The sequence below is a fragment of a genome, unplaced genomic scaffold, assembly GCF_019419815.1.
Source record: "Pyrus x bretschneideri cultivar Hongxiangsu unplaced genomic scaffold, Pyrus_bretschneideri_v1 Contig61, whole genome shotgun sequence".
NCBI lineage: Eukaryota > Viridiplantae > Streptophyta > Magnoliopsida > Rosales > Rosaceae > Pyrus > Pyrus x bretschneideri.
In genome coordinates, this window is record NW_025999800.1 from 2481005 (window position 1) to 2497219 (window position 16215).

Below are 16215 nucleotides of genomic sequence, written 5' to 3' on the forward strand. Positions count from 1 at the left end.
TGTGTATAATTGATCCATTGTCTCCCACACCGCCACCATTGCCACCACCACTTCCCATCTCCTCCACACCCCTCCAACCACCACCACCACCATCAACACCGCCTCTGCCACTTCCCCACCGCCCTCTCCTTTGCCATCGTCCCCCATTATGCCACCACCGAGTTGAAATCTTCTGCGCCCAAAATCCTCTATGATCTCTCTTATTTGAGTGAGACGTCTAGATTTGAACTCGCCGCCACCTGCCCGACAAAATTCTTTACAATATACCAGATTAGCCATACGAAATTCTTCATAGAATCCAGATTTCCAAAAATGGTAACAAAAATTTTTACTGTACTTTATATTTGGGTAAAAAGAGGGAGGGCCAATCAAAAGCTCAAACAAAGAAACTATGAGATAAAACAGTTGATCGTTTCACTTCATCATCATCGCCTGTCCATCAATTTCTCTTTCAACCCTTCATTCCACATATCACAGTTGCAGAAAAAATTCCATTCCCAAAAAACGATGCTATCGACACTCCAACCGCCGCGCTCGCTTTCCCACTTCCGCACAAACCCCACCCTCCTCCTCCGCTACACCTCCCTTAAACCCCTCTCCTCCTTATCCTCACAGCCCGTCACCCACTCCACCCTAACAGACCAACCCCGCTCCCCAAACCTACTTCCCCACTCCCAAATCCTCTCCACCCGCCACTCCCTCCTCTCCCGCCACCTCACCGCCGCCCAACTCGCCGACTCCTTTCTCGCCCGCCTCCGCCTCACCGAGCCCCACCTCCGCTCCTTCCTCCACGTCTCCGACTCGGTCCTCGCTCAAGCCCGCGAGCTCGACGAGAAGATTCAGAGGAATGAGGAGTTGGGTCCCCTGGCGGGGGTCCTTGTCGCCGTCAAGGACAATATCTGCACGGCTGAGATGCCGTCAACCGCTGGGTCTCGTGTTCTGGAGGGCTATACGCCGCCGTACGACGCCACTGCCGTCAGGAAGATTAAAGAGCTGGGTGGGATTGTGGTGGGAAAGACCAATTTGGATGAGTTTGGCATGGGTAGCACCACTGAAGGCTCTGCATTTCAGGTTTTGCTCTTCTGGGTTTTGGTTCTTTTATCAATTTGCTTTCTGGGTTCTTTGCATTTTTTTCGTCCTTGTTATTTAATTTTGTGTAAATGCACAAAAAGTTAGTCACTTTTAATGAAAAATCGAAAACTTGATGGGAATGGAATTTTAGTTGGATATTAAGGAAGTTAATTTTAGTGTTTCATGGAACTTTTAGAATGTGAGTTAAATTTTTCTTGTGGGTAGTGAAACAGCTTGGTTCTTAGTATTACTACTAATAAGAGACTAAGAGTCAAAGGGAGTGAGGTTGTGTAAGTTCGTTTCTTTATGTTTCGCACTCGTAACTGGGGTTGGTTTACTCAGGTGGTGCATCTGTTCATTCATTAGGTGACTGCGAACCCGTGGGATGTTTCTCGGGTGCCAGGAGGGTCATCGGGAGGCTCCGCTGCAGCTGTGTCTGCTAGGCAGTGCATGGTATCCTTGGGAAGTGATACTGGCGGAAGTGTGAGGCAGCCCGCATCTTTTTGTGGTGTTGTTGGATTGAAGCCCACGTATGGGCGTGTCTCAAGATTCGGACTTATGGCATATGCGTCGTCGCTTGATGTTATTGGCTGCTTTGGTACGTCTGTTGCTGATGCCGGGATTCTTCTTCAGACAATTTCTGGTCATGATAGACTTGATGCAACCAGCAGCAAGCGTGTAAGAAAATTTTTTGAGTCTTGATTTTATAAAACCACCTTATCTTCTCACTACGTATCCTGAATGTGAACTTTGAGTTTTTTAACAAACTTTTGGTCCTTTTATGTGAAGACTAGTAAGGACTAATATCACAAATTATTTGCTTGATGCATACATTTTAATTTCTCCTTTCAGGAGGTTCCCGACCTTGCAGCTGAATTTGTTTCCATAAGTTCGCCAAATTCTAAACCTCTTAAAGGATTGAGAATTGGTCTGATCCGGGAAACACTGGATGGTGGTGTTGATACTGGAGTAACTTCTGCAGTTCGTAATGCTGCTTTGCATCTTGAAGAATTAGGATGTTCCGTAACTGAGGTCTTTCTATCGATAATTTTTCCTTTAATTGCTCGTATCTGTTCCTTCAAAATGTCATGTGTACCCTTCTTATGTCTTGATTCATTTATTCTTGAAACATTAACTTGCAGGTCTCATTACCATCTTTCTCACTTGGTTTGCCAGCCTATTACATTCTTGCTTCATCTGAGTCGTCTTCAAACTTATCACGTTATGATGGTGTCAGGTAATTCACCCAGAAGTTTGTTCTGATATATAAATAAGTTTTTTTCATTTGTATATTTAAATGGGAGAAGAGAAAATGGGTGAGGAGAAGCTTGTTTAGATCCACTGTGAATAAAGATAACAAGTTATTTAATGTATTCATAAAACTCGAGATGGTATATCAGAATGACGAATACGATTACATTCGTTATTATTTGTTTTTCCTCCATATCCAGGTATGGAAACCATGTTGCTGCTGATGAGTTGAACTCACAATATAAGGATTCCCGAGCCAAGGGTTTTGGTTCTGAGGTACACTATGTCTAGGTGGCTGGTTGAAACTTACAACTGTTATGAAGTTTCTATTAGTTGGAACATTGCTGCAGTGCGCTTGATCTAGTTTTTTTTATTTCTTCTTAATTTTGTTTTACAGACTTATACCAGTTGGTGAGTTGATTTAATGCTTTTGTTGTTTTCAGGTTAAAAGGAGAATTCTAACGGGAACATATGCCCTTTCGGCTGGTTATTATGATGCATATTATAAGCGCGCCCAGCAGGTACCATGATGTTGGTGTTAATTTAAAAGGGACTTTTGGTGGCAGGAGTTGATCCTATTATCCATATTTTTGTTTGCATTCTAGTAATTCATTCTTGGTTACTTGACTATGTTATGTTCTGAGATGCTTAATCCTATCAATTAGGGTGTTCAAGATGGCATTAATGATTCTTATAGTGTTTTAGGTGAGGACTATAATTCGGAAAAGCTTCAAGGCAGCACTAGATGAAAATGACATCTTAATTTCACCTGCGGCTCCATCTGCTGCTTATAAGATTGGTATGCCGGTTTCCATGTGTATATATGCTTTTCATATGTTATATGATTTTTCAGTAACTCACCCATTTACTTGTATTTATTCAGGTGAAAAGAATAACGATCCTTTAGCAATGTATGCAGGTGACATAATGACAGTAAGAACCTTCTCACTCTCTCTGAGTGCCCAAATTTCTTAATTTCTGTTCATTAGCTGCATGCATGGGGTGTGTCTATGTGTGTACTAGGAGTTGATAATTGAGTCATGATGTTGAATAGGCATTCATCAATGTAATTTTAGATACTTGCCCATGTCCCATGTTGTAATCTGCGGGAAAATTGTTCAGATTTTGTTTCAGAAAAAAAAATGCTGTGGTCATATTAGGGTGTGGCGGAGTTAAAGGCCTTTATTTCTGTAGTTAATACTCGCACTTTTGACACATGCACTTCAACCTGTCCTACAGTTCCATTTTGTGCTCGCAATTTTGTTGTCTTTCGAAAGAGTAGATGGTTAAATGCCACGCCCTTGTTTTTGGAGTTTGTAGTGAGAAGTTTAAAGTGGTCTGAGATCTCATTTTGGGGGCATTCAATTGGTTCTTGTTTCTTAAGCTCTACGTTGCATAAGTGTTTGTCCTCCTTCTAAAACTTTTATTGCCTGTCATGTAGTTTCTACTCATAAGATGACTAAATGATTCTAACCTGTTCTGCTTGATTCTGTATGCAGGTCAATGTTAACTTGGCAGGTCTACCTGCACTGGTTTTGCCATGTGGATTTGTTGAGGGGGGTTCTGCAGGCCTTCCTGTTGGTCTTCAAATGATCGGTGCAGCATTTGACGAGGTACTGCCTTTCTACCTACCTACTACATTGCGACATGTTGATTTCTATCAGGAATTAGTATTCAGCTTTTCTAGTGCTGTACATACTGAAAATGAGTAAAAGTTGCTGCATTTACAGATTAGACTAAACACGGAATGGAGAGTCACCGAATTAATTAAAAGTACGGGATTGTAGAGTTGAGTATCTGATTGTTGATTTTAAGATTTTTCTGGTCGATTTTGCAGGGAAAGTTGCTTAAGGTGGGTCATATATTTGAGCAGACTCTGCAGAATTGCAATTTTGTTCCTCCATTGATAGCAGAGGAGCTCACATCCTAGCTACTCCCGGGATCAATGTCGATGTGCTCAACCGAAAGTGGTTTTGGAAATGTAATCGATTAGTTAGAATTGATCAGAACCTGACTGGTTTGGTTTAATTTAGACCGTAATTGTTAATTAAACCGGTCGTATTAGTAATGATTTTTGGTGATCTGTTTACAATATAAATGAGGAAAGTTATGAGTTTGCAACAACACACAGATTACTTGCTTTTTTCGTGCAATCATGATCTAATCCTAGTGACGTTACCGGGAATAAATATCTGTCATACTCACATGTACTGTGTGCAATTGCATAACTTGTCTAATAAATGATTGTTACGCATCGAAAACCAAGGGACAGAGTGCATTTTACACCCCGGAGATTCGGGGTGTTTATCGAAATAGGCCACGACCTTTTGTTTTTGTCAATTTACATCCTATAGTTTTTAAATTTCGTCACTTTAAGCCTCACGTCAGTTTGACTGTTATGTGTGCCGTTAAGTTGTTATAAGGGGACCTATTTTGTGCTAACATGTTGAAGAAGACCCAAGCCCGGGAATCCCTTGTCGTCTTCTCCGGATTTGGATTTCATCCGGATTCAAATTATGAAGGTTGTAGGAATTCTTACATCTTAGTTATTTATCGTAAATCGTGCGATTATAAATTATTTAATTTTTTTTATGTAAAATTAAATACAAACAGTACTTGATGAAAATTAATTCGCATTAAACAGATAGAATGTGAAGATCCTAGGATCTTCCCCAACAGAATCCGAAGAAGATCCTCAATCATCTCTCCTGGACAAAAAATGTCGAGTTCCGCCAGCTAAACTTGGCACAAGCCGCACAAGTTAGCGCAAGTTGCCTTTCATTACAAAGGATCACCAAAAGGGAACGCGAATCTCTTTCTAAATATTAATTAATTAATATCTTTATTCAGTTACATTTAAACCTGTAATTCACCTTCGTCAATCGGCCTCCTCCCATATCCGATCACTCGGTGAGTCCCTCTGAAACCAATTTATTTGTCAATTCATATATTTTCTTCTTATTTCGAAATTGCGATTGGGTATGTTCGGATTGAGCTGTGGATTTCCGTTGATGAATTTGAGTTAGGTGGTTTTGTTTTTTTTAAATTTTATTTTCCAATTTAATCAGATGAGTTCTATTTGTTCAATGCAGAATCCTAACTACTTCAATTAAGTATTTACGATGATGTAAAATTTAATTTGCTGCTCAATGTATTGATCTTAGGGACACTACCGAGTTAGAAAGTGACCGGGCAATATGGATGAGGATTATTCAAGTGATGAAGGGCAAGCAATAGCGCCATCTTTGGTTGATCTGTGCATTAACACAGCAATAGATAATTTAAGGCGCCTTGGGGATGTTGGTGAAACCGATTCTCATCTTCTCAAGAGAATTCTACCACATTGTACGGTGGACCAGTTGATGCATATAGAGAAGAGTACCAAAGTAAGTTGATCCAGATTGTTCTTATTTGAATGTTTTTTGTGATCCTTAAGTGCAAGTTCTGAAATGTTTTTAAATTAATTCTTGTAGGGTAGAGATTTGACTCCAATTACCGATAAGTTGTGGAAGAAATTCTATGAAAAGGAATTTGGGACTAAGAGGGTGAATGAGGTGATTGAAAGGATGAAGCAAAAGAAAGTCGCGTTCAGATGGATACAATTGTATGAGGTGCGTTTGCTACTCTCCTCAAGCTGTCTGACCAAATTTGTTTTCTTTTAGTTTCCGTAGTCAAATCCCATTAATTTTGGGTACTTTATGTAGTATTTCTGGATCTGATTTATGCTTGTTTCTTTTAACTTGCAAGGGAAAAAGGATAAAGAATTAACTGTATCACTTGCAGGCAAAGTTAAAGGAAGTTGATATGGCTGAAAATTTAATGGCGGACAAGTTGAAGAGTCGATATCAAGAGGCAAATGCTCGTAAGTTCACCTCCTCAGCGTGTTATAGCAAACTGAGCAACAGCATACTCATTTATACGTGATTAACCTTACTAACCGTTCAAATTTTGTAGGAAAACAAAGTCGGCAAGTTCAAATTTGCACAAAGGTTCCACCATCAAGCAATAAAAGAAGCTGGGGTAAATATTTCTGTTCTCATTTAGATTATCTAAGACTAATACATTATTAAATAGGATGAACAATTAACCGTTTCATTTCTGATAATTCTTTGTAGGCAATGGGCCTGGCTACAATGTTACTGGAAAGAGCAACTTGATGAAGAAAGCGAAACTAGATTTTCTGAAAAGGTAATTATGTATTTTAGAATGATGCCTGGTATGGCATGTCGCGGGCACCTTGGGCTTGTGAACTGAAATTATACCCTTGAGTTTTCCTTTTACTTTATTGTTTTAATTTTCTTATACCGTATTTAGCGAATCATTCAATGGTTTGATACTTATCTCAGAAGCCTATGCTCAAAGATGTTGGGTACTTGATTAGTCTTCTTGAGTAAAGACTTTCAAGATATTAACCTTTCTCCCCTGTCCTTTTCCTTTGAGCAGTAATGAGGTGAAAAATCTTGCAGCAATGAAGAGAAATGCACTCCAGAAGAGTTGCAGGTAAAATTTCGGATAAACTGGATGTTCTATTCGTGTAGTTAACAAAACTACGTATAAACTCACCTCCCGCCCTGATCATATCTACCCTGTATATACAGTGTTCCTCCCGTGAAGAGGCCAGATGCATTTTCTGGGAAAGCTTCAGCTTCAAGTTCTAAACCAATTAAGCCTCCAAAGCGCCTCCCTTTCTGAATATTGCCATCTGTGAAGACAAGGGTGTCAGATGGAATACTCTTTGACTTCTGCAACTCATGTCTATTGAAGTGTGGCTCAATTTCTAAGAAATCATGGTGGCTTCAATCTTCTTAGCTTAGTCGTTTCAGTGGTCCTCGTTTCAATTGTGTCAATCAGTAAGAATTGTTTTCGTTTTTTTATTTCTTTGTTTGTCTTCAACCATCTTCCATCGTAGTAATATTTCACATCAGTGACGAAAGATACCCCATCATGTTATTGTGCCTTCATTTTCCCTTGAAGATGTGTATTTTCCTGCAATTCTTTTCATCTCCAACTCTCGTATCTGTAGCAGCTCAAACACCACCAGCCGGTCTAAAATTGGGGTTGAGTCGGATTGGCCACCACCCCTTTATGAAACTCTCTCGGCATTAGCAATTCATTTCTTACTAATGATATTCCTCTTCACTCGCAAACGAGAAGTTTTGATTCAACTCACGTGGATGTAAGGGACATATATTACTTGTGTTGAGTTCGATAACTAGTTATGATCTCATTGTGTGACTTAGTCCAATCTCTCATCTCGAATATCGTTCGTCCAATCTCCCCTCCCGAATAAATGGTGCAGGGATGAATTACAACAAACCAGAGATCTTATAATCAACAAATATTTCAAAACCTTGAACTAATGTAAGTTTTGGTACGAATAATTCACAATAAATAGGAACACACATGAACCGAATGGAGCTTTTATTCAGAATATAAGACGGTCCGGCTAAATATTAATAGAAATCCTCTGCAGAACGAAGTAAGCACAAGCATATAAAACTAGCATCCGAATCAGAAAATGATGTCGTCGTCCCTCTCCGCAGACAACAAGTTCTGAGCTGAATTTAGGGAAATGCCCTTCTTCAGCGATAACTTTTCCGCAACCTGCTCGTTGGCAAAGTTCCTGGCTGCTGCCATTTGTCTCTCAATTTCTCGCTTCTTATAACCCTGTATCTTTTTCAGCCGGAAGAAGTCCTCTCTTCGAGCTCATCCAACTCCCCCTTGATATAGCTTATTGTATTCTCCAACCTAGGCTTCACAACGTTCTCCAGAGCATTGACACGACGGTTTGTGGTCTTGATTGCTTCGTCAAGAGTTAAAAATGATGTTTGAAGTGAAGCAAGCTCCACGAGAACCTCGATTGCTTTCACATAAGCAGCACGGCAGAGCTGGACCTGTTGTCCACCTCTTGCCAATCCAGTGAGGTCGTTCTTGGCCTCACCTTCGGTAAAATAGTCGAACTTTGGGAGCTTTACACCAGCAACATTCTCTTGCCTTGATCGAACTTTAATAGTGGCATTGTGGACATTCTCGAGAACGATGTGCTTGATGTTCTCGCCAGCAACGTACTTGGCTTCAGTAAGGGCAAAGGAGGAGTTTTTCATGACATCTCCCATGGATTCTTTGGTCGACACAATATTTTTAAGAATCTGACGAAACTGCACTGTTAAAGCATCGCTCTTCTTCTTGAGGAGAGCATGACCTCTTGTTGCACCAACAAGGCGAGCTTTCATAACTCCAAGCATAGTAACGGTAGGAACTACATTCAAGCGTTGGCTTTGGCCAGACATGATTACAAAGATCTAAGCCAAGAAGAATATACATAATCAGGGTTCGCGGATATCATTTAAAAAAAAAAAAAAAAAACCAATTAGTACATAGCAAAATGCAAGTAAACACATCATGCATATAATCAAAACCTCCTCGTTCAAGAGGATGGAATTAATAACAGAAATACACGCAAATCTCTTCAAATTTAATTTGAAGGGAAAACATACAGCAAATACAGCCTCCCTAGTAACCTTACACCCATAACACAAAGACTTGTTTTGATAGGTATGCCTATAAAAACTTCACACTACTTCTAGACCCTAAAATGTCCAATCGTCCGCAATCCATTAAGCATAAAAAACACCAGGAGTGAATTTCTTTTTCCGGTAAGAAATATATTTACACAATCGCGACATGGCATAACCTCTGTAAACAGAAGTAGACAAAACAATGCCGAGTATGGAAAACTAGTATCTTCCCTTTGTCAAATGCATACAGCATCAGAGATCGAAACAGAAACGGTAACACAATTACAATCCTGAGAAGTAAATCTTCAATACATCTACAGAATCTAACCCGACAGCAAAACCAAACTAGAACAATCTTCAGCGAACCCACAATAACAAACGCTAACAGGAGGCATTACATATAAAACAAATCGGGCAAAAAAGTTTGAAACCCGTACATTCAACTCTTAACTGAAACTGCGTGTGCTAGGATATCGCCGAGGAGTGACTAGGGAATGAATACAACAACAACAACAACAAAGCGATTTCCCACTAAGTGGGGTCGGCTATATGAATCCGAGAAGTGACTAGGGAGTGAATGACAGAAAAAAATGAGAGACAAGCGAAGGGCTGGAAGAGAATGAAAGATTCTGAGGGGCTGGAACTGAAATTCCAGGTGAAATTGCACCCTCTGAAGCTAACCTATGATCAATCAATCCCAATACAACTATAAGGGTCAGTCCATGTCAAAATTTCTTCATGATTTGATCACAATCCCCTGATTCTGTGTGTACCCAGATGCTAAAAATCGAGATCACATTCAAATTTATGATTTTGCAAAACAACAATAACTAAATTCCAAGTCTTTCAATTTGGGTTTTAACATATTTTCCATGATTTTCCAAGGAAACAAACAAAATCCAAAGCAAATAAGCATCGTAGATCCAAATCAGAGTGAAACAACAATCAAAGGAGAACAGAAGTGCAATATAAAGATGAGAAATCGGACCTGGTGTTACCGGCTTCAGCTAATGGCGGGAAGAGGTATCGCCGGACCGAAAAATGGCCGCCGGTGAGTGGAAGAAAGAGAGGTCAGGTGTATGGAGCGAGCAGTTCAAATGTAAATAAAAATAAAAATGATTGATGGAGTTGTTCGGGTATTGTCAGTGTATGCGTCAGCGGGCGAAACTTGTCTTCTCCTATATTAATGGATTTCGGATCTTCCGTATTTGGGTTAATAATGGAGTCCGCTCCAAAGTGGTTTCCCGCTTTAATTAGGCTCGGGAGAATAAGAGGAAAAAAAAAAAAAAAAAAAAAACATGAACTATATGAAGTACAACGATTTAATAGTTTTTTTTTTTAATTATTTTTATTATTATTTTTTTTTTTTAGCTGACATATGGTGTAATGTAGCTTAAATTTATCTCTTTAATGTAAACATATTGATGGAATTTAAAAAAAAATATACACCCACATATATATCATATTATCTCGGGTTGTAGGTTAACTCAGTTGATCACGGTCGTATGCTTATTTAATTGTTCTCAAATTATCGCATTGTCCAAACAAAAAACATATATCATATTTGGTTAGTCATATTCTAGAGGTGCTCTAGGGTATCTTTTTTTTTCTTTAAAAATGAGGACAATTGATGGCAAGTCACGGTTATTCATCACTTCCGAGAGCTGGGAAGACTCACAGAGAGATTTCAGCCTCTCCCTGACCACAGTCAAGCAAACTCACGCAGAACCTCCTTGTTTTTTTTTGTATTTTAGAAATCGAAATCTGCACCCTTACCACTGGGTCACTTACTGTGGTTGGTGTTCTAGTATCTCAAGGCTTAAACTATTGAAATTATCGATGTCAAATGGGCTAATCAAAATTATATGTGCCATATTTGAAAGAAGGTTGAAGGGGATATTATTTGTCTATTTGTTTTTTATAGAACGAATTCAAACTTCAGTGTGACTTGAAATTTAGATGCTTCGGTTAAAAAATGCTACATGAGATGGTGATTTAGGATAAAACGGATAGAGGAAGACTTAGAAAGAAACTTTGAAAAAAGACATGAAGTATTTTGAACTAACGAAAAACTTAGCACAAAACCGAGTACAACAGCACTCTAGGACTTATACACCAACGCCTTTTAAGATAGATTGATGCCTAATTCGCATGGGATGCATGGTAAAAGTGCAATTGGAATTGGTATAAACCCCTCTTGATGAATAAATTTTTTTTTATAAATTAGGGGTTCAAAAACTGTTTTACTTTTATTTCTGTCAAAAGAAGTGAGTTTGACCGCCTACTTAGTGTCATTCTCCAGGTTCGGATGAGTACTAACAAATAGAAGGGCAACACCAAGCTAACAAGACTCTTCGCTTTGCGATGGTCAAGAGGATCATCTATCATATGCAGCCTTACAATTAGAAAACTCATTTGGTTGCAGGATTCTGCAATGTTTAGTCCTTCCACGATTTTAGAGGTAGAGGACTGTTATAAGAAAACACAAACACCAATGGTGCGCATCATTCAATATTACAGCTATTTTAGCCGTTAGATTTGATTTGTAAATTTGTTTAGATCTTCCATTTTTAATCTCAGCCATTCATTCTGTATCATCCAATGATGAGTAGTATTGATCGAAAATCCAAAAATATATAAGAACTACATATCCATTCGAGGACTACTGAGCTAAAAATCGTAAATAACATTAAACCAGATGACTGACTGGAAATTTCAGAATTCAACACCACCAAAGTGTTGTTATTTTCGCTACATTATGCCTAAACCTACAAGCCTCCGCAACTCTTCGCCTTCATTGAAGGCATAATTTAATGCAGAAAGATGAAAAGATACTTCTTTCTCCCCTAGGTATATTGTGAAATTTATTTTTATTTCTGTTAAGTTTCACACAATTCAGACTGAGTGCCTAAACACCAGTTCCAGACAGACGACGCCTAGAGGCATTTGATACAGAAACCTGAGAGAGCTTGTCTACATCAGCTGGTACTAAGCGTTCTCTTGGCGGTATGTAGTGGCGCAGCCAGTTTCCTGTATACACCTGAATAATCACAAAGATTGGCAAAATAAGAGATGGGATGAACACAGACGTATCAGCAATTTTAATAGAAACACCAAAATTGCACATGAACAGGCAAACTCTTAAGTATGAGCAAGGAACTAACCTGTTGGGGTCTCATGATCTTAGTATCAGGATCATCAAGGGATTCTCGCCAGTGTGCCAACCACCCAGCCATTCGAGGGATCGCAAACAAAACCGGGAAGAACTCCGTTGGAAATCCCATTGCCCTGATTAATGGAAGTTAATACATCTTCACAGTTACAAGCTCGGCAAGGTAAACTTAATCTTACATCGAATGAAAAGTAATGAGAAGTACCTGTAGATTAATCCAGAGTAGAAATCAACATTTGGATACAGCTTTCTCTTAACAAAATACTCATCTGAAAGTGCAGCCTTCTCCAAAGCAACAGCTACCTGCAAATGACATAGGAATCAGGATAGATGCACTCGAAACTTAAGAATTCCATCAAATTTAAGTTGTGCTTATTCATTAAGCTTTCTCTCCTGCGTTTTCTAATTTTTAGGTGTATTAGAAATGCACCTCAATCAGAGGATCCCTTCCAACAATGGAAAATACTTCCTCTGCCAATTTCCTTATGACCTTTGCTCTAGGATCATAGTTTTTGTACACGCGATGCCCAAAACCTGACATCTTTCGCTTCCTGAAGGGAAAACCAAAAGCTCAGTTTGATTAATAAATCTTTCACCATGAATCCTGTTCCCCAGACTGTGAACTACCAAGATATAGGAAATTAAATACCTGTTCTTCACACCCTCTATGAAATCTGGAATGTTCTCAACAGTTCCAATCTCATTTAACATCTTAAGCACAGCCTGCAATAATCCAGGCAGCAACAAAAAAGAAACTTTAGTTGCAATTAAACACGAGAAGATTAATGAATAGAAAGTCTCAAGTATATTATTTCAAATTAAAAGTGTTCTTCCAGTTGTTTGCATGAGAAATGCGTGAGGAAAATGCTTAAATAAATGAGAACATGGACTATTGAAAATACCTCATTTGCTCCGCCATGAAGAGGGCCATAGAGAGCTCCTGTAGCTCCTGCAAGAGCAGTGTAAACATCTACACCACTGCACATAAAGGGTCAGACATGTTATAAAACGGAATTGAATCATTTCAATCAGGTTCTAAGATGCCTACCTTGATGCCAGATGCCGGGCAGCAGCTGTGGAGCAATTCATCTCATGTTCTGCATGCAATATGAAGAGAACATCTAACACTCGAGCCAGTCGAGGATTTGGTTTGTAAGATCTATTGCCTCTGTAGATTTGCAAATAAAAATCCTTAATCGGGTAAGAGGGAAACCAAATTTCATATTTCCACAATGAATGTGCATATACTTTATAGAACAGTAAAAACAACGTCAGGGAAGAGGGCAAAAAGATTGCCAAAGACGATTTGGAAGGTTATGCAGTTAAATGCCTTGATGGAGTAAAAGTATGACATACAAGGAATCTAGCATGTATAAAAAGTTCTCTGAATAAGAAAGGTTGTTAGCAGGGAGAACTGGAGGTCTTCCGGCCAATCTCAAATAAGCTGCTGCTGCAATTGTTGGTGCCTGGAAATAAAATAACAATTTAATATCACCTTAATCATTCCAAATAAGTGATAGAGACCTAAAAGAAAGAAAGTAGCCATAGGCTGTGGAGGTGGAGGTGGTGGCAAACGCCTCCTTTGGTTCTTTAAGGGAAGTATCCCAATTAATTATATAGGCCTATCAATTCCTGGGGAGAGGCGTGGTAGGAGAAGGTAACGGCTATCACCGCCTGATAGAGGCAGAAGCCAACGTCAAGGGGGCTATTTGTTTGGAGTGTATTGGTTAAGATATGAAAGAGGAGGGAATAAAACTCAACATAAAGAATGGCATCATATATAACATTCACACCATATTTTCTAAGGCTGAAAGTCCAAGTAAAGAACAAAAATAAACATACCTTCCCAAGGATTCGTGCTATTTGCTTGTCTCTCACTTGTTTCGATTTATAAATTTCTTGCCCCTGTGTTAACATAATATATATGATCAGATATGATATGATGCCTCAAACAATGGATCCCTTTAAAAGCTTAGAATGACAAAATTCATGTTCTGCAAAAAGCCAATAAGAATAAACTTACTCTCAGAGCCGGATTAGCATCGGGATGGAAAACGGAAAGAGCACTCATCGCACTGACAAGTACGCCCATTGGATGTGCATCATGAGGTATTGCCTGGATAATGTCCTACAATACAAAAGACACCATTGTATATAAGGCTCAAATTAACAATAAAAAGAAGTTTATTATAATTATTAAATTTTATTCGTGCATTTTTGCAAGGCAAAAAAGCCTCCATGAGTCCAGAGGACTGGAGAATATGTATTTGTAGCATGATTGTTAGAAGATACATTAAAAATCTATATTATATGAAGAAAAAGGTGATATGTAGTTAATCACATGTAAAATTCCAATATTGTGATCCAAGGGATAATCATTGGATTTCTATAAGAATACCAAAAAGAAAATGTACCAAAATTCCCTGTGGTACAGCTGAATGCTGAGAAACGGCAAATTCCCAATCCGCATATTGACTTTCAGAAGGCAAATTCCCATACACTGGAGAAGAAAAGGGGCAAAAACAAAGCAAAGTAGTTCAAAATGAGAAACTGAAATGGAAGATATGACAACGACATGGAGAGACTATCTAATAATAAATAATTCTTGATAATTCAATATTACGGTTCGGGAATCAGATTATTTGTGTAGTACTTAATTATAACCACAAACAATTTTTAGTTGTATAAATTCTTCACATGGTTGTCAAAGTAATGGTATATCTTCCTGTTGAAGATGAAAACTTTCACTTCAAATAGGCCACTACCAAGTGAGGCTACTTACTCAAGAGATAGGCCACTTCCAAAAAGGTACTGCTCTCAGCCAATTCCTCAATTGGGTAGCCTCTATATCTAAGAATCCCCTCGTCGCCATCGATATAACAAATCGAGGATCGAACAGGGGCGGTATTAAGATATCCTGGATCATACAGCTTCAGCCCCTTGTCATTTTTCCCTGTTGTGATCTGCATAACAACAAGAACCAATTTTTCTCGCTTTAACTTAATCGAATTCAAAACACAGAAAACCCATCACAAAAAATTTCACTTTCATTCCACTTATTGCAATTTTCCGAGCAACCAAGCAGAAAATGCACCAGCAAAGAAGAATTAAAAAAAAAAAAAAATCGAATACCCAGATTAGCAAATTGAGCGATAATTCTAAAAAATGATACCTTCTTGAGATCAGTGGCTTTGACGGTTCCTTCATCAGAGACCTGGACCTGATACCTCTTACCGGTCCTCTCGTCGACGATGGTCAAAGGTCCCCGGAGGTTCCCGGGCGGTGGTACGATGTTCTGAGCGGACACGCATTGCGGCTCGAGAGTGGGTCCGAACTCATAGGGCTCGTTGGTCGCAGCTGCCAGGTGCGCTGATAGCACAGCTAAGCGGGCGCGAGCTGTCACCGGCAATTCCATCACCCTCGACATTTCAGTACCTTCAATTTTCAAACTTCTGTGACAAATTTCAGATTTTGATCGATGATTTTCTAGAGAGAGAAAGATTTGAGGAAAAATGGTAGAAGAGAGCTGATAGAAGTTGTAGACGGCTTAATAAAGAGAGACGTCTCTTCTTCTTCCTGCCTTTTTTTATTTTATTTTTAATTTATATATATATATTTTTTTTTAATAAATCTTAGAAAATTGTTATTAACACTCTAAAAATCTCATTTGGTACTCCTCACAAGTGTATTTTTATTTCTAATTATAAAAAGTTTGGAGTGCCAAATGAGATTTTTAAAGTATTAATAATAATTTCCTAAATCTTATTATTTAAAAATAGTTAATAATTTTGACTGGGTGAATAGGATCCGGCTTCTCTGTCATCCCACTTCTCATACACCCCTATTTTCTCATATTTTGCACCGCTACAATAAAGTCACGTTAAGATTTTATATTGATTTTTTTATAGAGATAATAATATAAAAATAATATTAATATAAAATATTAACTTAACTTAACAAAAATAGAAAGGGATAGGAGGAGGGCAGAGAAGCCAGGTTAGCAAGCAAATTAGGAACTCAAATGATTGGTAAAAGCGGGGCGACTTATGCGGCGTGCAAATAGTTAATCTGAAATCAACGGCAGTGATTGACTCGAGGTTTCATGTTAACGGGTTGGAACGGTTGATTTGGGAAGTGAATGCGATGGCGCGAAGGATGATAAGTGGGTCCCGCGGTCTGTTTTAATCCGTCTCGGGAAGCTCA

General features: G+C 38.8%; 3 protein-coding genes and 1 pseudogene across 3 annotated transcripts; 2 read left to right on the forward strand and 2 right to left on the reverse strand.

Annotated features, from left to right (window-relative positions):
- Positions 1 to 400: 400 nt before the first annotated feature.
- Positions 401 to 4446, forward strand: LOC103941531 (glutamyl-tRNA(Gln) amidotransferase subunit A, chloroplastic/mitochondrial). Its single transcript, XM_009351738.3, has 10 exons — positions 401 to 1071; positions 1438 to 1749; positions 1924 to 2103; positions 2214 to 2308; positions 2523 to 2598; positions 2766 to 2843; positions 3028 to 3121; positions 3206 to 3255; positions 3822 to 3935; positions 4160 to 4446. The coding sequence occupies exons 1-10, from the start codon at positions 508 to 510 to the stop codon at positions 4250 to 4252; spliced, it is 1656 nt and encodes a 551-aa protein (XP_009350013.2). The 5' UTR covers positions 401 to 507; the 3' UTR covers positions 4253 to 4446.
- A 540-nt stretch (positions 4447 to 4986) lies between these two features.
- On the forward strand, positions 4987 to 7295 carry LOC103941530 (transcription elongation factor B polypeptide 3). The gene is made up of 8 exons (XM_009351737.3): positions 4987 to 5232; positions 5487 to 5708; positions 5796 to 5933; positions 6106 to 6184; positions 6277 to 6342; positions 6438 to 6510; positions 6766 to 6822; positions 6921 to 7295. Exons 2-8 carry the CDS (start codon positions 5520 to 5522, stop codon positions 7012 to 7014), a joined length of 696 nt encoding a protein of 231 aa, XP_009350012.2. The 5' UTR covers positions 4987 to 5232; positions 5487 to 5519; the 3' UTR covers positions 7015 to 7295.
- Positions 7296 to 7645: 350 nt separating this feature from the next.
- On the reverse strand, positions 7646 to 9988 carry LOC103941529 (annotated as a pseudogene).
- Positions 9989 to 11506: 1518 nt separating this feature from the next.
- Positions 11507 to 15490, reverse strand: LOC103941528 (citrate synthase, glyoxysomal). The gene is made up of 13 exons (XM_009351735.3): positions 15185 to 15490; positions 14795 to 14975; positions 14427 to 14512; positions 14036 to 14140; positions 13855 to 13917; positions 13369 to 13478; positions 13061 to 13180; positions 12915 to 12990; positions 12662 to 12735; positions 12443 to 12563; positions 12218 to 12315; positions 12005 to 12128; positions 11507 to 11880 (listed from the first exon to the last, which is right to left on the reverse strand). The coding sequence occupies exons 1-13, from the start codon at positions 15437 to 15439 to the stop codon at positions 11749 to 11751; spliced, it is 1545 nt and encodes a 514-aa protein (XP_009350010.2). The 5' UTR covers positions 15440 to 15490; the 3' UTR covers positions 11507 to 11748.
- Positions 15491 to 16215: the final 725 nt, after the last annotated feature.